We start from the raw sequence: 22655 nt of genomic DNA on the forward strand, positions 1-22655 counted from the left end.
AATTTTGGGTCATTTTTTTTTACACTTTAATAGCATGAGAGGAAATGTAAACATTGTATACAGCATACACTATGATCATACATTGATTGATGTCCCCAGGTTTTGGGACTGTGTGAAAGCCTTGTTAGTAAAAATACTGGTTCATTTTTAGACCGCTGGGACGAGTGCCAACGCTGCAGCCCACATCTTTGCAGGTGAGGATAAAAAAGTGGATTAGTGAGCACTGGGTGCAGCCTCACTGCTCCATCCTGTAAATCTTAAACAGGAGCTGAAAGATGTGAAGCCTGGAATACATCAGTTCTGAGTGCTAGACTCACAGATGTGTCTGATGAGCAGTTTTAAGCGCTTCGACTCTGCGTGCTGCAAGAAACATGCAGTGACAAATCATTCATAAACTGTGAGGACGCTCTGCACGCTGTACGAACCACGCCGAGACTCATTATTCCTTCATTAACTGCAATGAAATCATAAAGTCAAACACTGGAACAGGCCTTCCCCAACCTGTAGCCACAACGCTGCATGCATAGATTTTATACACATAGTTGCAGTAGGTGAGGGTCCAGGGTTCAAGAGAGTAAAGCTCAACACAACCAGAACCCCTCAGGACAAAGCTAATGTACAGTATTAAAACAACAGCCAAGGAATTTCATTAGTGGAGGAACTTATGAGCAGTAATAATGAAGAGAGGTTTCGTGTTTTTGTCTTGTTCTTTTATTACATGAAATCATGTTAAGCTTTTTTAACAATAAGCGTTTTAGACTCTCTGAAAAGCTGATTCTCACAATTTCTCAGCACCTCGAGCTGTAACACAAGTTTAAAAGTGAAACAGGAGGAAAATACAGAAGGCGGAGTGGATTTGACGGTTATTTATCGGTGCACTGCATCATTCAAGCTATGTGAATGAGTCCTCACATTCACCCGTGAACCCCCTTTCTCCTAGTACCAACACTCCCACACTGCATTCGACTGCCTGACCTCCAACAGCCTGGCAATCGCTTCTCTAGGTCAAACTCAACAAAGCGCTAATTTGCTCTCTCAACCGTTTACATCGTTATCTCTCTCTGACAACATAAAAACCAGCCAGTATGTTCTTATCCAGTAATATTGTATTGATGCATAAATTCAACTCGACGAGTCAGTACGGCAATAAAAGTCGGAGCGCGTGAAGCATAGAGCCAGCATTCAGCAATCACTGTGGCTTGTAATTAAATAAAAAAAACTTAAACAAACACTGTTTTCTCTCACACTCACAAACACAACTGTCCTGACTCCTGTAGACACAGCTATCAATACGAGAAACTACAAATGTAACAAGAAATCAAAAACAGAAAGCAAAAGCAGTCAGTGTGTGTAAGCAGCACGCCGCTCGTCCCCTGCATACAGATGGCATTACAGAGCCAATCCTCTCAGAGAGCATTTACAGCTCGAACGCCCTGCCATGCTTCAGCCTCACACGCAGCCAAGTAAACCCTTCAGGACAATGAATGCAGGGACGTTGCTTTCTTCATCAGTTGGCGCGCTCCATATCTATGCCAACCGTGTTAGCGACACACTATTTGTTGTCATTATCACACTTACTAATGGGTCATGTGTTTGGATCTCCTGTGGAGAGGACGACCTGGGGCTCGACGCTCCGCATGCTAAATCAGCCGAAACCCACTGAGCTCTGTGTTTAAAAGAGATCGTCTCCTATCTGTCAGATTCAAAAGGCGACAGATACCTTTGGACAGACAAATGGGGTCTGTCCGAAAATCTAGTAAAAATACAGTATGGCAGTGTCAGCTCACCAGTGACAAATTCAGTGGCTAACATTAAAACCACCTCCTTGTTTCTACACTCACTGTCTATTTTATCAGCTCCACTTACCATATAGAAGCACTTTGTAGTTCTACAATTACTGACTGTAGTCCATCTATTTCTCTGCATGCTTTGTTATCCTGCTTTCACCCTGTTCTTCAATGGTCAGGACCCCCACAGGACCACCACAGAGCAGGTATTATTTGGGTGGGGGATGATTCTCAGCACTGCAGTGACACTGACATGGTGGTGGTGTGTTAGTGTGTGTTGTGCTGGTATGTGTGGATCAGACACAGCAGCGCTGCTGGAGTTTTTAAACACCTCACTGTCACTGCTGGACTGAGAATAGTCCACCAACCAAAAATATCCAGCCAACAGCGCCTCGTGGGCAGCGTCCTGTGACCACCGATGAAGGTCTAGAAGATGACCGACTCAAACAGCAGCAATAGATGAGCGATCGTCTCTGACTTTACATCTACAAGGTGGACCACCTAGGTAGGAGTGTCTAATAGAGTGGACAGTGAGTGGACACGGTGTTTAAAAACTCCAGCAGCGCTGCTGTGTCTGATCCACTCATACCAGCACAACACACACTAACACACCACCACCATGTCAGTGTCACTGCAGTGCTGAGAATGAGCCACCACCTAAATAATACCTGCTCTGTGGTGGTCCTGTGGGGGTCCTGACCATTTAAGAACAGCATGTAAGGGGGCTAACAAAGCATGCAGAGAAATAGATAGACTACAGTCAGTAATTGTAGAACTACAAAGTGTTTCTATATGGTAAGTTGAGCTGATAAAATGGACAGTTAGCATAGAAACAAGGAGGTGGTTTTAATGTTATGGCTGATCGGTGTATGTAGTATACTGTATGAAAATAAGGTGTCTGATAAAGGAAACAGAGAAATGAAGAAAGAATGAAATGAAAGAGCACATGAGGTCAAAACTCACCTGATTTACCTCTGTTTACTCCTCTGGTAGTTTTCTTCCTGATTCATCCATCAAAAATCAACCTCTAAATGAGAGAAAACATAAACATTGCTATTAATGAGAGAATATCTAGCATTATAAATAGCTATGTAGTTTATGTGGAGTCCAGAACTTGGACCATGCCCTTCTTGCCACTATAACAGCTTAACTTTAAATTTGCCATGTCACATTTTTATGTGTTACAGGCATCACTAAAAATCTTGACTTGGTACTGTTTTCTATCTGATTATCACACATATCACACACATATCCAGATGTTTCTTGATATTAAGCACTGTATTAAACAATACTTTACTACCTTCTCCTGTCACAACCAAGAATTTACAGGGAAAAAAAACGCTGAACTTGGTTTTATTTAAAAATGTCACCTTGGTGATCAAATCTCATTTGTGCTTTTGATTTTATGTTGAGCCTTAAATGTAAAGGTCCTCCCCGGGGTGATCCACGGTGCACGGTGCGGTCGACTTTCCATGGAGCCGTCGATGTTCCAATGATTAGGTTCAAACACGGGAGTCATTTTGGGCTCAAATGCCACGTAGATTCTTATTACACTGAGGTCACCGTTTGTAAAGAGACGAGATGCGGGGGAAGTGCTGCCTCAGCTCGGCTCTTCATCACCGCCGGTGTCCAACATGCCAGAAAACATGAATTAGAATGTGAGGCCCGCCGGCCGAGCCGTCACGCTGGTGCTGAGCGTTTACCCGCGTGCGCGAGCGACTCGGCCTGCCCATCATCTTGCTTCTAAAGCATTCTGCTTGGTTTCCCTCGCCACCACGTCCGATCTATTTATTCCACGGTCGATATTCTTTTGCACCTACGTGTTGCTGCGGGTTGCCGCTATTTTGCGGCATTCAAAACAAATAGGTCTGAGGGGTCATTAGGCTTAATGAGTGTGTAACACAGAGGGTGCGGTGAGGAGATGAAATGGGTCAGAGCGTGTGCTAACCATTACTTTGTTTGCCTGAGACGACAATAGACGTGGCCGAAGCCTCTGAGCTATAATCTTACTGTGTCTGTACAGTCTCCTCACTCATTAGTATTGCGTTGCTATAAAAGCCGGGCAACTGAATTGCTCAGCTGCTCTCAGTGTGGCTCTTTGAATAAATATAACACACACTTACACATGGTATATCATCCAGCACTGGATTTATGCTCTGCCCCTGAAAGCACTTTCACACCTACCGGCATACACTGCTGCACCCATAACAAACATGAGAACAAAAGCCAAGTGGGAACGCCTCAACACTTACAGTGGGGTCAAAAAGTATTTAGTCAGCCACTGATTGTGCAAGTTCTCCTACTTAGAAAGATGAGAGAGGTCTGTAATTTTCATCATAGCTACACTTCAACTATGAGAGACAAAATGAGAAAAAAAAATCCAGGAAATCACATTGTAGGATTTTTAAAGAATTTATTAGTAAATTATGGTGGAAAATAAGTATTTGGTCAATAACAAACAAGCAAGATTTCTGGCTCTCACAGACCTGTAACTTATTCTTTAAGAAGCTCTTCTGTCCTCCACTCGTTACCTGTATTAATGGCACCTGTTTGACCTCGTTATCTGTATAAAAGACACCTGTCCACAGCCTCAAACAGTCAGACTCCAAACTCAACCATGGCCAAGACCAAAGAGCTGTCGAAGGACACCAGGAAGAAAATTGTAGACCTGCACCAGGCTGGGAAGAGTGAATCTACAATAGGCAAGCAGGTTGGTGTGAATAAATCAACTGTGGGAACAATTGTAAGAAAATGGAAGACATACAAGACCATTGATAATCTCCCTTGGGGTCAAGATCTCATCCCGTGGGGTCAAAATGATCATGAGAACGGAGAGCAAAAATCCCAGAACTACACGGAGGGACCTGATGAATGACCTGCAGAGAGCTGGGACCAAAGTAACAAAGGCTACCATCAGTAACACACTACGCCGAGAGGGATTCAAATCCTGCAGTGCCAGGCGTGTCCCCCTGCTTAAGCCAGTACATGTCCAGGCCCGTCTGATGTTTGCCAGAGAGCATATGGATGATCCAGAAGAGGATTGGGAGAATATCATGTGGTCAGATGAAACCAAAATGGAACTTTTTGGTAAAAACTCAACTCGTCGTGTTTGGAGGAAGAAGAAAAACCCAAGAACACCATACCTACTGTGAAGCATGGGGGTGGAAACATCATGCTTTGGGATGACTGATCCGTGTTAAGGGAAGAATGAACCATGTATCGTGAGATTTTAAGCCAAAACCTCCTTCCATCAGTGAGAGCATTGAAGATGGAACGTGGCTGGGTCTTCCAGCATGACAATGATCCCAAACACACCGCTCGGGCAACGAAGGAGTGGCTCCGTAAAAAGCATTTCCAGGTCCTGGAGTGGTCTAGCCAGTCTCCAGACCTCAACCCCATAGAAAATTTGTGGAGTCCGTGTTGCCCAGCGACAGCCCCAAAACATCACTGCTCTAGAGGAGATCTGCATGGAGGAATGGGCCAAAATACCAGCTACAGTGTGTGCAAACCTGGTGAAGACTTACAGGAAACGTTTGACCTGTCATTGCCAACAAAGGTTATGTTACAAAGTATTGAGTTGAACTTTTGTTATTGACCAAATACTTATTTTCCACCATAATTTACAAATAAATTCTTTAAAAATCCTACAATGTAATTTCCTGGATTTTTTTTTCTCATTTTGTCTCTCATAGTTGAAGTGTAGCTATGATGAAAATTACAGACCTCTCTCATCTTTCAAAGTAGGAGAACCTGCACAATCAGTGGCTGACTAAATACTTTTTGGCCCCACTGTATATGGCAAAAAAACCTTCTTTTTTCTAACATCCTCCATCTGAAACGAGCCCCTGTTCTACAGAAAGACAGATTCCCCCCTGACCACAGTCCGGACCAGCACGCACTCCAAACACCCACCGGTGTTAAAGCTTCTAAACACTATTTAGTTTTGAAACCCTCCTGTTTGAGATTGCAGGCCAACTGACCTGAAGCGTGAAAAATCCACCTGCCTGCAGTTTCACTGCAATCCCAGCGAGAACAAAGACCTCACCGGGGTGAAGGGGGAAGGGGGGGGGGGTTAACAGTGGCTTTAAAATTAATGAACAACACAGACGGGTACTGGAAATGACCACAACACAAAAGCCGAATAACAAAAAAAGAACTGTCTGTACGTATTAACGTTTCTATCGCTTATTCGCTACTCTTCCTCTTAAAGAAACAGCCCAGATGCTTTGTCTACACAAACTCAGACGCTTGACTTGTTAGCAAGCCAAGCTGAAAAAATTTAATGGTGGCTCCCGAAAAAGCCAATAAAAAGTTCAGAGGAGGCGTCTACAGGTGGGTCCTCTCTCCTCCCCTCTCTCCTTCAATCCCTACCCAGATCGGCTGCTCTGACACGCCTGTGGTCCATGGAAGATCTGAACGTCTGACCCATATGTAGACTAGAGGGAGGTTAGCCATGAGAGTATGCTGTCAAATCAAGGTGGGCAGTTGTAGCCTAGTGGTTAGGGTACTGGACTAGTAAACAGAAGGTCACTGGATTAAACCCCACCACTGCCAGGTTGCTGCTGTTTGGGCCCTTGAGCAAGACCCTTAACCCTCAATTGCTCAGACTGTATGCTGTCACAGTAATGTAAGTCGCTTTGGATAAAAGCGTCCGCTAAGTGCCGTAAATGTAAATGGAGAGTCAGGTTCAAGTCTTAGGATCACCACCGAGTCAAGTCGTCGAGTGTTTAAAAAACACAACTGGTTCCATTAAGAATATAATAACTTCAGTGTATTTTAGTGTATATGTAACGACACTCCCAGTTACCAGATGTTAAGTACAGTGTCTGTAATGAGTGTTTACAGTCACAAACCAAAGAACAAGAAGACATGTTACGGGTCCACACCAAACAGCTTCCTAACACCAGTGTATCATTGCTGGAGATACGACACGACACATTAGATGAGTGTTTTTCTGAACATTTATTACACTCAGTGATGCCGGCAGCAGCAGAACAGCCAACGTCCGTTCCTTGTTAAATGAGTCGTTCGCCTAAAAAGCTTCTCTGAGGGCACAAGGCGAAAATCAGGAGCTTTTTTAACAGACGAACTTTCAACTCTGGGTGCCTGTATGACGGTATGTCTGCACAATGGCCTGGACCAAACCCCCCCCCCCCCCACCCCGGGGTGCACCATATGCCCCTCAGACAAGGTTTTTCAGAGCATCCACGCATGGCAGCAGACATCTGCTGTGGAAATGAAACCACAGCTGCCTGTTCAGAGTCATTTACTGGCATTTAAAAGAAACCCTGTTACCCCCAAAGTCACACATTCATTAATAAAAATGTATGGGGGCAGGGGGTCGTTTTTTCAGTCAGATTATCACTCAGAATTAAGGCGTCTCAGTAAGAGCATTTTAAGGTATATAAGAATTTAGACACGCCCTCTTCTTGGGAGTGTAGGATGACATAAAATGCGTCTATGTACAGAGATCACAGAGACAAAAATAGGGGTTGGGGGCTGGAACTCAGTCATTTAGATTTTTTTATTATATTTAATGTTGTTTGGTTTATGTTTCTTAAGAGAAATTACACTGCAGCGAAACGTGGATGAAGTAAACCTCAGATCTCCATTTTTAGGTGGATCAGAAATTGGCACCCATGAGCGCGTTTGATCTGGGTACAAAAGCTTTCACACATGCTCAAACGTAACAAACTTGTAGTTCCAGCTAATTATGGTAGAAAGGAAAAACCTAAATGACAAGCCTTGCTGCTTCTTAAAAGACTCGGGAGAGCGTAGCGAGTTCCTAATTCTGTGATTGGACCTGATCATCACATCTGAGCTTCACTGATGTACCGTCCTGCTGTGTCCCTCTGTTAAAACAACCCGACAATTATCAGTTATTAGCGAGACACGTTTGCCTAAGAGGGATCCTTTCATGTGCGGAGCTTGTTTTATGTTCAGCCTGATATTTTTGGAAAGCTTTCTCATTCAGCGGCACAAACAGAACAGAACCCTGCAACAACTGCTAATCACCATCACACCTTTTATCACTGTGTGGAAGCCATTTCCTTCTGTTTGTTTACTTACTGTCCAGCTACGCTAATGTGACTCTGCATTGTGATCTGGCTTTGTATTAGACGCCAAGCTTTTTCTATACGATGATCATGAAAACAAATGATCCTTATCACAACAGACGGTGATTTATACAAACATCACCATCAGTGCAGTACAAAATGATGGAGGACAAATAAACTGGTCAATAAGGACAGGCTGAGAAACGAATCTGCGGCTGGATAGAAGCATGCTGGCATGTACAGATATATAAACACAAGCAAACTTTACAACAGGCTGATTTACTTATTATTTGGGGGTTGCAGATCATCAGAGCCTTGGAGCGGCGTTTTGTGCTTCGCTCACTGTGAACCTGGGCGCAATAACTGAACCCCTTTGCTCAGCTTTAGTAAAACGTCATCAAAATGCACTCAGACCATCCACATGGATCTACGTTTAGCTGCATTTTCCTCACTGTGTGCATAAATGTATGCAGTGGAAGCTAAGTGGCACCGCCACACTCCATAGAAAACAAAACCTTTTGTCACCTTGCTGAAATCATAAGAATAATATCATAACCCTAGTCGTGGGGGGTCCCGGAAATGTTTTGTGATCTGTGATGTTACATGACTAATCTAACATTAATTCTGATACTTAATAAAATGACAGACAGCGGCCCTGCTGTTTTTGTTCTAGCTGTGAAGTGGCCAAGAAGTGGATGCTGGAGCTGATTCTACAGTAATATAAGCACATTTTAATCTCGAGAGGACTGTAGGTGTTTTATCTTGATTACCATTTTATCAGCATGAAGTGCTTGTTTAAGAATCTTAAAGTACTGATTAATATGGAAAGTACATAATTAATGATAAACATAATTAATAGAATTAATTAGAAGTGTGTGTGTTGGGGGGGTATGACTAGAAGGCCGAGCACAGCTGGATCTCATCTCTGACTGTTATCTCCACCCGATCATGTTAGATATTTCCCAAAATCCTTCTGTACCTGTGGATATGAATTAATAGAATCCGTTCACCGCTTCGCCGACCTTTATGCACCCGCGAAGGCGTTTCATAACCGCACTCCTCGTGATTAAACTTTTCTAATGTCTTTTCGCGGCGTGGGATGAACTCCCCACCCGACCGCATTAGGCGAAGCTTCGATCTGAACCCGAACGCAGCCGAAGATTCATTAACTGATTTATTTTCATGGAAACGGCAGGGATTAGCGAGGTTAATGGGCGCCGTATCAGCAGAACTCTCTCAGTCCGGGACACGCCCTCCTCGCCGTGGGGAGAGCGAGCGGCGTCTGGCACCGTTTCCCCCTTAGCTGACACATTTAACACATTAGTGTTTATCCTCTCTGTAAAACTCCAGTCCTCAGACTGCACATTAAGCCCTTTTCCTCCGAGGGTGGTGATGAGGAAACACCATCAATCAAAGATGCACCTCAGGGGTCGGTACTGCGCACCCAGGACTCCAGGCTAAATTCAGGTCATCACCCGGAGGAAAAGAGCAACGGTGTCTTTCAGATTAGGCTCATTTTACCTAAAACCTCATTCCAGAAAATGGAGTAGAAAGTGAAATGCTTAGTCAGGCAGATTTAGTGATTTAGTGTTTCGTAAATGCTCATTAATTCCTGATTTGATTCCCTATTTCAACCTATTTCAAAAATGGTTAAGACCAGGAACAAACACAAACCATCTAAAACCGGTGATGCTATTATGTGTATAAAAGCAGCATTACAGAAAGGCTCAGTCATTTAGCAGCAATAATGAGTCGAAATTTGCCGCTAAGCCAAAAGCTGTGAGAGTAAATAGCTTAACCATTTCAGAGAAACATTCTCAAAATACATTGCAAGGAATTCAAGTATTTTATCACTTGTAGTCCATAACTTTATTAAAAAATTCAAGAATCCAAAGAAACCTCAATGGTAAAGGACGATACTGCCCACATCACCACAATAAAAATCAACACGCTGCCGCTCAGGTGGCGCAGCGGTAAAAAGAAACGCGCTGCAACCAGGGCTGGATTCTGAGAAACGTGGTATCGAATCCAGCCTTGCTTTACCGGTTCGAAGCTGAGTGGCTATATGAGCAACGATTGGCCGGTTGCTCATGTGGGGGGTGGGACAAAGAACCGGATGTGGGTCTCTCTCTGTCAGAATGCGATTGCGTTCTCTGCCGGCTGATTGGAGGCGCTTACACAGAGATGGGAGAGGGTGCCCTTAGGGTGTGTCTCTCCGCATGCAACGCTGGGTGGCGCCAAACTCGTCAATGTGTGGGTGGCAAAGATGCATCTGGCTGCTGCTCGTGTTTCGGAGGGGATACGGGTTAGCTTCAATCACCTCCGTCAGGGCAGGGTTCGGCATAGACAGAGAGGAAGCACGATGCTAATTGAACAATTGGATGCGCTAAAAGGGGAGAAAAAAAAAAAAAAAAAAAAAAACACGGTAGACTACAGTTTGCGACGTGTTTGAATAGATGCAAAGTGAAACGTGGTGCAGTCTGACAGGTCCTAGGTGCTAGTGTGACCCGCCTATTCCAATCATTCTACTATACTTAAAACCAAGCTTGGATATGTCTAAAAACTTTGTTTTGGAATCTACCACATTTCTTCTAATGCACTTCGGACATAGTTTGGATCCTAGTGTACCGACTGTAGGTGCAGTGGATCAAAATAAACTGAACCTGGCATAAACAAACCTTAAAACTGATGTGAAACGAATCTGTGATTAGTTTTTAATTCTACTGAACTTCTATTTAACGTAGAAAGTAAAGATCTGCAATACTTTTACTGACCAACCTTCAGCCTTTAACCTGAACACTGTACTTACATTGAACAATAGTTGTGAGTGACATGTTGGCATGGGATACTTTAATACAACTTCAGGGTTCTTGGTTCAATCCTAAAATGAGTGTGAAGCCAGTAGGGGGATTGGCCAATCTAAATTGACAGTTGTTGCTTGACTGATCAGGTTAAAGTGGTTAGTGAAAAATTATGAATAAATGAACAAACCACAGGTCTGCTATAAATGAGACTTCCACATTACACTGTACCCAGTCAAACAAGCTTTTTAGTGCAGTGGGCTTAAAGACAGTTGTGTCAGAAAGAAGCCTGTGCTCGATTTTTTAGGGATTGATTTTGAAGCAGAGTATTTTTCCCTAAAGGTGGCTGCATCTAACATGTAAAGCTCACTCGGCTGTGGGCAGTGTACTACGTTCGAGCAGTGTGTTTTCTGGTGGATCTAAGAGAAAGCATGCACATTTTCTATCAGCATGAGGTGACAGTTATCTTCCTGACCATTTAAAAATACCAGATGAGGAATTTTACCTTTTAGCATGACAATGACCCAAAGGAAACCTCAACATCAACCAAATAAGGGCTTCACCAGATGAAATCAAAGTTTTGGAATGGCCCAGCTAGAGCCCAGACCTGAATCTGATTAGAAATCTGTAGGGTAGAGAAGACGTCCTCGCAATCTGACAAATTTGGGGCACTTTTGTCAAGTCAAGAAGTGTCATACTGATCGAGTCCTATCCAAAAAGATTAAACGCTTTCATAAAATCAAAAGGTGCTTCAATAAAGTATTAGTTCAGAGGTGTGAATATTTATGCAACCAAATTATTGTTCGTTTGTTTTTATTTTTCTTTCTCCATAAAATATTTCAGTTGGTTCGTTTACTGAATTGGACAGATTGTCGGTCACATTAAAGGTGGAAAAAGTTCTGAAATGATTCACTTGGATTCACCTGCCATCGTGACTAAGTCTGTAGACGTTTTTAAAAGTATGACAACAATTAATACAGGTTAAATATTGCAGCACAACAACATGTAAACGAGCTGGAAATTACCACCCACACCTCAATCTGTTCCTACACTTTCATACTGGAGAGTAATTTAAAGCACTGAACCTCCGGGGCCATGTAGTGAGCACCAACCCCATCTGACTCAGTAATATTATCTTCTAAATGTGATTAAGCATTTAATTTTTGGACGATTTATTAGGTCTCATCAGAGTTTGGGGGGGGGGGGGGGGGGGGGGGGGGTTTGCTTTATTTATTTAAGCTGGATAAAATGATTATGGAGCAGAAAGCGTCGAACTAAACCCAGCAGCTGTCGAGCATGTGCAGTCAGCTCCGTTATTACTGACTATTCACACTTCATATCTGATACCACGCTCTATTCTGCTGTGATTTATTCAAATACGTCTTTTTTTCTTTTATATTTTTCACAGACGTTGGTGCTGCTGAAGATGTGAAACGTTTGCAGCTTTTATCTGATGAGAATCTGCTTTCGCTCGTCATGGTTTGTGGATTCTGAAATACATTTGTCTGCATGTAGTCTGAAAAGATCATACATGTCAAAGCTCGTCATATGATGAATAAATAAGACTAAAAAGTATGTGGACACCCAACCATAATCTCCATTTCTGCTTCATTTCTGAAAACAAACAGATCAGAGTTAAATGCTGGAGTGCCACCAGGTTCTATTCTGGGTTCTCTGTGATTTACTAAATTTATAACTGCTATTTGTTTGACCATGTTTTTTGTTCTGTGTAATTGTATTTAAAAAAATCTTTCCGCTAAAGAATCAAACTGGTGAAAATGATTGGCTAATTTATTCACTGATGATCTGTAACCATGCCAACCTTGCAATGTGTTTAGTGCCTTTTCTGGAAACGCTGGCAGGTTCACTGGCCAAACTAATGATGAATGAAACAAAAACGTAATGAGCCGAGAGTCTGGGCTTTCCAACAATGTGTTAATCAAGTCTATTTTCCAATCTGATATAGAGGAAATGCAGTGTCCAAATGCAGTAAGGAATGTAAACAAACAAGCTGATCCAGCACAAAAAGATAAAAAAATGGAAAGAAAACCCTTTAATTGGTGTATTTATTGGATTTATTGGACTAAAAGTATGTGGACACCCGACCATGAGCTCCATTTCTGGAAACAAACAGGTTAGAGTTAAATGCAGGAGTGCCACCAGGTTCTGTTCTGGGTTCTCTGGGTTCTCTAAATGTACAACAGATTTTAGAAGGGTTTTGGGAGTGATAGTAGAACACATGGGTAATATGTAAGAATTTTGATAGCTTACTAGTAGTTAAAAATAGTGATAGTGAAAAAGCATTTAGCAGACGCTTTTATCCAAAGCGACTTACAGTACTGTGACAATGTACAGTCGAAGCAATTCAGGGTTAAGGGCCTTGCTCAAGGGCTCAACAGAGCAACCTGGCAGTGGTGGGGCTTGAACCAGCAACCTTCTGGTTACTAGTCCAGTACCTTAACCGCTAGGCTACAACTGCCCTAATAAATACAACTACTGCTAATAATAATAATTTTTGGATAAATTTCCTTGGCTGGTTTACTGATTCGTAAGAAGATCACACATAGATAAAAGACAGAGGAGTAGAGCAGTGCCAAAGTGTTTTGTGCCAATCCTACTGTTGGCGAACCACAGTGCCAGCTGTACAGTTTGGTGGAGGAGGTGGAGGGAAGCTGTGTAGCTCCTAGACATTAAATCTGTCTGAAAATCTAGTGAGCTGCTTTACTGTCTAAGCAGGAGCATTTGAAGGAATCTAAGAATTTAGACATGCCTTCTTCTCATGAGTGTAGGATGACGTCTGTGTACAGAGATCACTAGGTTCTCAGACAGTTCTCAGACAGACCCCTCGTCTCTTTCATTTCATTAAAGTAAGTGCCAGACATTATTTTCCAGTTCCGAGAATGCACCGCAGCTTCCGGACCATGAAAGCGCAGATCTTTGGACCATCTGCGAGAGACGGCATTTATAATCAGGGCCTCGATTCGCCAATTAAAATAGAAAGAACAGAGTCACTTAAAAGCAATTATCTCAGACGACCGCCTACGCGTGACGTTCCCTCACACCAGCCATGAAACAAAGAGTCACAGCAAGTGTCTTCCAGATACTAAACCATAAAAGGTAGATCTGATATCTACATGATCCACTTGTACCTACAGAACATCTCACGTTCAACACGTGCTTAATGTCGGATGAACGTGCAGCAGCAGTTCCTCTCCTTAAAGCTTCTTCAGTTAAGACAGCAGCTCCCTGTCAAACACAGGAAGCAACAACCCACCCCTTATGAATCATAATCTTCCTCTACGGCCCGGTGAGTCAGTAACACGACACACTCTTCACCTAGCCGAGCTCCAGCACGCTCTCGTCTTTCCGGGGTTGGACGTCGAAGACACATGGCGCAGCCCTGCGTGTGAGCTGCCACCCTGCGCTACGCTTTTCACAATTACCGCCCAAAAAAACGTCGGAGATGGGCTAGCATAATCACACATCTAAGCCAGCATGCTGGTACATGAGTAACAAACAATCCGAATACAGGTCGGATTCTGGATGCTTTTAGTCTCTTTTCTTATTACATGAGGTAAAATGTCGAGGTTTTAAAAAAGAAACAGACACGGGCGCCTCTTTTTCCTCCTGCGTCGTTGCAAAAGCCTGCAAATGTGAACGGAATATGAATGACCCAACGCCATATTCCAGCAAAAGTAACGCTAAGTGGAGCAACAGAGGGGGGCTGTGTGTGTGTGTGTGTGTGTGTGTGTGTGTATGTGTGTGTGTGTGTGTGTGTGTGTGGAGGGATTGAAATTCGACCAGCTCATCCTGGCACTGCCAATACTAAGTAGGCTTCAGCTAATAACAGAACAGAGAGGGTAAATGATGAGAAGATCTGTAGGTGGACAAATCTGTAAGCATGTAGATAAACAGACAGTATCAGGGGAAGGATGATTGATTATTCGATGAGTTGAAGTGGTAGGGAACGGCAAACAAACCCCAGAAGCCTTCAGGTAGGTTGATGTAGGTTGTTGATTTATCATTATGTACATCACGTACTCGCCCAGTTAAGTGTACCCCAAGGGTTCTTTGGGTAGCTAACAATATTAGGTAGTATTATTATAGTTCTAAATGGAACTCATTCCAAGGAGGCTGGAGGGTTGAATATAGATTTTTGATAACCCAAAAAGACAAAATGAAAAAGCTTTTTAGTCTGCTAATGAGTAGGTGTGTAGGTACACAGACACTTGGAACACATTAGGTTAATTAAGGGATACAGGTTAGTATTGTTTTTTGTGAGTTTTTTTATGGGGGGGTGATGATAGTGTATTAAAACAACACTGAGTTGCTTTATAGTGCCTTGGATTGATTTAATACTTCTACTTGGAAAACTGAAAGACTTTTTTGACCTCTTGATAAATAAGTGCTTCTCAATTTCATTGGTTCTTGGTAGTGTCAATAAAGTTTTAGGTAAAAAGACTGCAAGGATCTAAATCAAATCTTTATTGACCTTGATCTGTAGGAACGCTAGATAAAACCTAACAAAAACAGAAAGAGATAAAGTCTAGGTGGACAGAAAATTGGGACAAAATAAGGTTAGAGTTTCAAGGTTGCCAAGTGTGATCCCTCCTGGTTTATAGCGCTTGATGTACATTAGAACCTGTAAAGGGTTCCTACACAGCCATATGTGATGCTAGAACCTGGTTTCCTTCTGAGGTCCTTATTGTCACATCAATAAGTAGTGGCTTTGAGACAGAAACAGCAAATAATCACAAACACATACAGGTGAAGCAACAATAAGGTCAACTGGAACTTTCTACACAGGTATTATAGATTCTCTTTATAGATTCTTTATAGATTCCCTATTCTAAAAAGATGGAGATCCAAAGGGGAACCAGCAGCATGGAACCAGTGGATGTGGATGTCAAATGGTTCTATGTAGCATTAATTAGGTTCTGAGTGAAAGCCTTGTAGGGACCTGTAAGGGTGCTGGATAAAAGCTTTTCCCTCGCAGTGTGGATGGACCAACTCTTAGGGAAGGCTTGATAGTTCTAGGTAGCATTAAGAAGGAAATCTGACTGAAATACTTTGATGGTAAGAATCTGTACAAAAATTCTGAAGATATTCCAAGAGGGACAAACAGGCGAACTGGGTTTTAGATAGAAAATAGGTGGGCAGAAGATATGAAAAGATGATTTGGATGATTAATGGCTGTTATTTATTCACATTTTCATTATATAAGTTAGATAGATAGATAGATAGATAGATAGATAGATAGATAGATAGATAGATAGATAGATAGATAGATAGATAGATAGATAGACAGACAGACAGGACAATCAGCTGTAGAATTACAATAAACGCGCTAATGCGTAAATCTGAATGAACCTTCATCTACTTACACATTTCTCTCTTTTTTCAACATGTACTGTGTGTGATGGATGGCAGAACAGACGGATGATCCTGCAGCCTCACCAGCCTCAAGTTATGGTGAAATCCATGCAGGTTTATGTGGCATCAATAAGCAAAGTAACTGCCCATAATTACGCATCCAAAGAAGAAAAAAATAACCTATCACCTTCTTGGCGCAAACGTAGCGAGGTTATCCACGCAGTATATCCAGCACATCCACATCGACACGACTAGCATGTACGTGTGAGATCAACAACAGGCTCGGTGTCGGGTTATTCCGATGTACAGAATAAGATCCGGTGATTATCAGACAGGTCCCGGTGTATTTGCAATGGAGATAACGCACCAGTGCCATTCATCTATCCATTCATCCATGGCTGAACACACAGTCTAACATGCTGAGCTGGCTGATACGCGAATGCCTCACATCAGCTCCAAAATGCAAATGATTCCACCCTCCTCCAAAACTGCATATTTATTCTATTTCTCTGTAATATTTGTAGCAAATCAATGCATCAACGTACGATTCCAATAAAACGCGCAGACGCGCAACTTCAAGTTCCTCCTAAATATCATTCATTCCTCCATCATCAGAGAAAACACAGCGCACATAATCTTCCACCTCCTGACAGAGAAGCAGGGTCCGGGATCGGGAGCATTTTCTTTATAAAAATACCCTAAAATAGAATTAAAGATGCAATCAGTTGAATCCACACCGCAACGCTACAGACGCGCATTAAGATCTGCAGCAGCGCCTCCGACGCGCGTCGCCGGGTTGCCAAATTGCAGCGCTGTTTCACCCCAAAACGCTATTAATCCCTCCCTGTTCACCAAAGAGCGTTAGAGTCAATGTCCATTTTAGAGTCAATGTCCAGGCCACACTGGACCTTCGGTGTCCTCAAATGGTTAATTTACTTCCTTTCTGAATTATTTACAAGTGCACATATTTAATGTAATAAAAACATTTAAGTGTACATTCCAATGTCAATCAAATATATCAACATATATCATATCAGGAATTCAGAAACACTGAGTGCAAGGCAGGAATGCACACTGGACCGGGTCCCAATTCATCCCAGAGCATCACACAAGTCAATAAAGCAATTTAGCACGTTCACCCTCCACTTTACACTTCCGTGAGGTTAAAGGAAACCGGAGTACCCGAAGGAAACCTAACAAACAGTCGGAGATGTGGATTAAACCCAGAATCCAAGGACATACTTTGCTGAGAAACGTTTCCTTAGTTTAGTCATATTTGTTTCTTTATTTAATTAGAACTATTAGAAACACCTAAGGCACTCAGGTGGCGCAGCGGTATATTACTCTAGCCAACCACCACTGAGATGCCTGCTGGGCATCTACACAGACATGTCTAACTGTGTTATGAGGGGTCTGTGTGGGGAGGGTTATAGTGGATAATATCATATAATAATATATCATAAAATACTATAATAAATGTTATAATGCAGTTAAGTTAAATGAAATGAAAGAAATCTATTATGTTTCCTATTTAAACACATCATCTAAAATAACTGCAGTAATTAAGTACAAGATTTGCTGACTAACAATCTCAATACGACTATAAAACGTAAACAGTAAGAGTGTGTGAATATCAGGATTAAATATCAGGACTAAAACAAACTTTTTCAGTCTTTACAACATTCACCAAGTAAATGTGCAGCCATAATGGGTGAAATTTAATGTAAAAATAATAGATGTTTATTGTTGCTTAATGTACCTAAAACACAGGCGTCAAACAGCTCACTGGATTGGTTTAATTATATTCTGTCTACTTGCAGTATTTTTACATATAGCCGGCCGGCTGAGCGTCTACACACATGATTGGCTATGTCTGAAACGTCTGATGGGGGAACTGTGGGCTTAGTTGACTAAACCCAAGTGACTTTTAAATACCTTGATACAGTGTTTGTTCTGTATTACCGTTTATTTTTAACTGGTTAGTTTGTTGGGGGTGAAAACTCGAGTTTGTGTGTGTGTGATATTACTGATATTACATGTTTAGGAATTATGTGCAGTATGTTGTATGTTGTTCTATTCTATTGCAAAGTGAAAATAGGAGGTAAAAGCATACATGAGTCTGTTAGGAATGTAGATCATAAAATGAATTGAACACTCTACTTGGACATACCCAATCATGTCTGTGTGGATACCTGACCGGATGATAGCACAACTAAAATTCGAACCCTGGATCTCAGCAGTACTGGGCTAGCGGATTTTATGTAAGATTTTTTTTATAAAAACAATTTCAATACTTATCATGTTAAGTCAATTAAAATGTACAAACACTAAACAAGCTTCGGTTCGTGTTACTGCTACATTCGATGCATTTAAACATTTGTTTTGCTTTTATGTAATAGCATTTAAATCTGTGTTAGCATCAAACCATGTGACATAGTCATGCTTTTGCTTGCTATAAATCTAATGAAAGGGCCTTGTAGGATCTTGGGTTTAACCCTGTAGAGCCAAAATTATGTGGACACCTTTCCCAATGATTGAGTTTAGCCGTGCAAGCACGACTGTACCCCTGTGCACAAAGCCAGGTCCATAAAGAAATGGTTTAAAGGGTTCTGATCCAGGGAACTCTACTGGCCTGCACAGAGCCGCAACAATATCAATCAGTGTGACCCCCCCCTGCATCATTCACCAGGGTAATACTAGCAGTCGATTATTAGTTTAGTTAAGTATATTATTGATCCCTAAAGGGAAATTGCAGCATTAAAGCACATCACAAACATCACACAAAACTCGACAAAGTAGTGCAAAGGAAATCAAATAAAATTAGAATATACAGAACACAAGACAAAGAACAAAACACTAAAGGAATAAGCCTAAAAGGTGCAGTTTATAAACATTAAGGTGAGCTGTGCACGTTTGTATTTGTATGGGATTTGGGGTTTTCTGAAATGTCTGTGGGGATAATAAATCCAAACTGGATATTGTGAGTGCTTTGTTTTTTTCTCCGAACTGAATGCACCGTCTCCCTGTCACTTTTTCACTTTGACTTTCTTGCTGTTCCTAACATTTCTGACTGCAAATTTCCTTTTTTTATTCTGTACGTGCAGGCTGCAGCGTGTTCGACAACTGTAAGAGGTGCTATAACGGCGCATGGATGGCGAAGGTACTGCGCTGAGTGCAGGGCTGGTCTGGAGGAGACCGTCTCAGTAGGTGTTTTTTTCTGTTACCACCAAACCCTTCTGAAATGTTTCATTTAATATCATCTCACTGCAGTGGTGGAGGAAATAAAGAAAATAAACGTGTAGAAATGTTCCCCTGTTGATATTTTTTCAGTTATACGCTGGTCTCAAGGTCAGGTGACTCTAGAGGGTTATCCGATCAATGCCAAATGTGATTGGAAACTGCACGTTCGCACAGGGTTAGCAATGGAACTCAGGTAATATCTAATGCTATAATAATAATATTCTATCATCTATAATAATAATAATAATCTTTTACCCTTTAGGTTCACGATGCTTAGTCTGGAGTTTAATCACAAGTGTTAGTGCTACGACTACATCGAGGTCAGAGATGGTGGCAGCATTAACTCGCCCGTGATTGGTCGATACTGTGGAGACGAAATCCCACCACCAATCAGGAGCCCGGGAAGCTCTCTGCATATCCGCTTTGTATCAGATGGCTATAATAATTAGGACGGCTTTTCCACCATCTTTCAGGAACTCTCAGGTTCAGTGTGCTAACACAGGTATTCATGTTTAAATAAAAAACCCAAGAAAATGCACATTTTTATTTTATTACCAGCCAAAACCAGCCATGTTTGTTTGTTTGTTGGTTTTTTAACAATATTTGCTAACTTTGTCGTTCATATGGAGGTGTTTCATTATTCTGGCTTTGTTATTTCCCCTGTCGGGACTGAGCTGTGCGTGTTTTTGTATTTGCCTTATTTTACCCCGTCTGCCTGTGATTTCACTCCCATAATGGAATGTTTGGTGTAGAGGAACAAAACCATAATCACAATATTTATGGCAGGGGGGCATGTCCCACTCAATATTTAGATATTCTCTTAATCCCCCCCCCCCCCCCCCCATATAGTCATGTAATCATTATGAATAAACATGTTTCACTTATTAGATTTGTGTAATTTTACACGTTTAGAATAGCAGGAACCCTCCAGACTTTCAGTAAGCATTCACCCTACAGCTCATATGCTACAGCTGTTCATGCATGGCCAAGAACTGATAGCGTATTGGCTGTTTACCAGATCAATAATGTAGCCCCAGCCAAAATTGGGTTTCTGCATGCTCGTATAATTAGATGTGAGTGGGTGGCACCTTGCTCTGTAATACTGGATGAGCCACAAGTGGAGTTTGGTGATGGAGTTTGCTGAACATATTCTACAGAAATCTAATGCTTAGATGATTTTAAAAGGTCCACGATGAATGTGAAGCTGCTGGAACATGTGGGACGTTGTCCACCATGAGTTTTTAAAGCCTCAAAAAGACGGTATAGATTTTGAAGCATGGGATTTCTTATTGTACAGCAGGTTCCAAGCCCAGGGGGCGGCACGGTGGCTCGGTGGGTAGCACTGTCACATCACAGCAAGACGTTCCTGGTTGATTCGATTCCCAGATGGAGCGGTCAGGGTCCACAGTCCAAAGACATGCAGTCAGGTTAACTGGAGATACTCATGTCCCCCCATCCAGGTATAAGTTTGTGTGTGTGTGTGTCTTGTGATGGACTAGTGACCTGTCTGTGGTGTTTTCTGCCTTTCGCCAGTGAATTGGACCCACTGCGACCCGGAATAGGATAAAGCGGTGGAAAAACAGACAGTACATGAATGAATAAAAAAAGGCTCTCAGCCTGAGCCCAGGGTAAAAGAATGAAAAATGTAAAAACTACAAAGGAAATCGAACACAGAAAAGAAACAGGATCAGAAGTGACTACAATTATAAAAGGCTACCACGACATTTAATGAAACTTTAGTTAACTGTTAGCTATATTACCTTTATATGTTCAGTATAAAACTAAAGCAGTGGATGGGCAGTAAACACGTCTTGGCTGACGGACTTTTTTTTTCTGAACCATTCCTTTAAAATGTATTTATCAGTATTTATCAGCGTACTGTACTGTCTGTCTGTACCAGTTTAAATCTCTGTGCTTACAGCTTGCAGATCCGATCCTTGTATGAACGGCGGAACGTGTTCACACGACGCACCTCAGGCTTTCCGCTGTGCTTGCCAGGCCGGCTACACGGGCCCACGCTGCGAGAGCAGTGAGTCTTATAATCGCTGATTTGCTGGAAAACACGAGACCTTACATGGTAATCGTGAGCGTGCGAACGGGCTAATGTTACAAAACGTTCTTCGTGGGAGCTCGGCTCTGTTTGGCGTGTAATTCTGGCACCGGTGCTTTTTTTCTGGCAGAACGAATTGAACCTGGATGTGTAGCCTCAGAGAGGCCCGTTCTTGGGGATGGTTTTGTGCAGTACAATGACAGAAACGTCGCCACTGCGGTTCGGTACATCTGCCATAAACCTTACAGTCTCAAAGGAGCCTCGTGGAGGACGTGTCTGTCCAACGGCACCTGGAGTGGCGTGGCTCCTACGTGCATCAGGGGTATGATGGACATGATCTGAACGTACATAATAATAATAATAATAATGTTTGATTTATATTGCGCTTTTGACAATCTCAAGGTTGCTTTACGACAGAGGTACAGTAGATAATAATTATTACTCCCTGGAGGAGGAGAAACAAGATAGAAAAGCTATATGACAGCAGAAGGACAGAAATACTCATTAAAACTGCATGTCTTTAAGAGAGACTTTAAAGAATAAATTCGAACAGTCTCGAAGAGATTGGGGCAAGGAGTTCCAAAAGAGGAGTCTACTGTAAGGAACAGTGAGAAACCAGCCATCAGAGCTTTTCATTCAGAAAGTTGCTGCTTCCACTAGATTTTGGGAAAGAATTGCTTTTATTTATTACATTTATTTCATGATTATGTTCAGTTAATCTCCGAGCTGTTGGATGTGCTAAAGATCGGGGCTCTGTGAAGGTCACTCATGATCTACCACAGCAGATTCCAAACTTTTTTTTCCAAGACCCTTTGACATGGAGTATGATATTATTCGTACTCCTACAGCAAGGATGACAAAAGGTGAACAGCTGAATGTGAATCGTAGTCGCTGTCTGTTGACCTTCGTGCTTTTGTGATAGGCAAATTAAATACGTGTCTATTCTCCAAGACCCAACGTAGACTATAGGTAGTTAAAATAGATCTAACTGGCATACTATTGATTTTTCAGTCCCAATTTTCTCAATTAAATGAAACAGGACCTTCCTCAAGGCTTACTGAGACCCCCTAGGAAGCCTTGGCCCCCTAGTTGAGGACCATTGATCTACATAATTTCACATCAGTCATGTTTTTAGTCACATTATTAGTTTGTACTAGTTTATCTGTTTATGTTACTTCTCTGTTTAAATTTTTTTTTGGAAATTATGCAGAGGCTGAACTGATCAGTAAAGTTCCTCGCTGCCACCGCTACATCACTGTTTCTCCTCAACCGTCACAGACTCAGAGGGTTCAGATGAAAGTGTGGATTTCCATTGCTATAATCCTTATATTCTAAGCGGAAACTCCAA

At 42.1% G+C, this 22655-nt stretch overlaps 1 protein-coding gene and 1 long non-coding RNA gene across 2 annotated transcripts in view; both read left to right on the forward strand.

Annotated features, from left to right (window-relative positions):
- Positions 1-12201, forward strand: part of LOC134304191 (uncharacterized) — a 68587-nt gene extending 56386 nt beyond the window's left edge. Inside the window, exon 3 of the long non-coding RNA XR_010007777.1 lies at positions 12053-12201. This is a non-coding gene — a long non-coding RNA (uncharacterized LOC134304191). The remainder of the gene's footprint in view (positions 1-12052) is intronic.
- A 4072-nt stretch (positions 12202-16273) lies between these two features.
- Positions 16274-22642, forward strand: LOC134303880 (inactive serine protease PAMR1-like). The gene is given in 8 exon segments (XM_062989335.1): positions 16274-16281; positions 18636-18684; positions 18686-18707; positions 19122-19220; positions 19348-19450; positions 19520-19740; positions 21438-21629; positions 22518-22642. Coding segments are annotated over 8 exon segments (819 nt in total).
- Positions 22643-22655: the final 13 nt, after the last annotated feature.

The sequence above is a fragment of the Trichomycterus rosablanca genome, chromosome 27 (assembly GCF_030014385.1).
Source record: "Trichomycterus rosablanca isolate fTriRos1 chromosome 27, fTriRos1.hap1, whole genome shotgun sequence".
Classification (NCBI taxonomy): domain Eukaryota; kingdom Metazoa; phylum Chordata; class Actinopteri; order Siluriformes; family Trichomycteridae; genus Trichomycterus; species Trichomycterus rosablanca.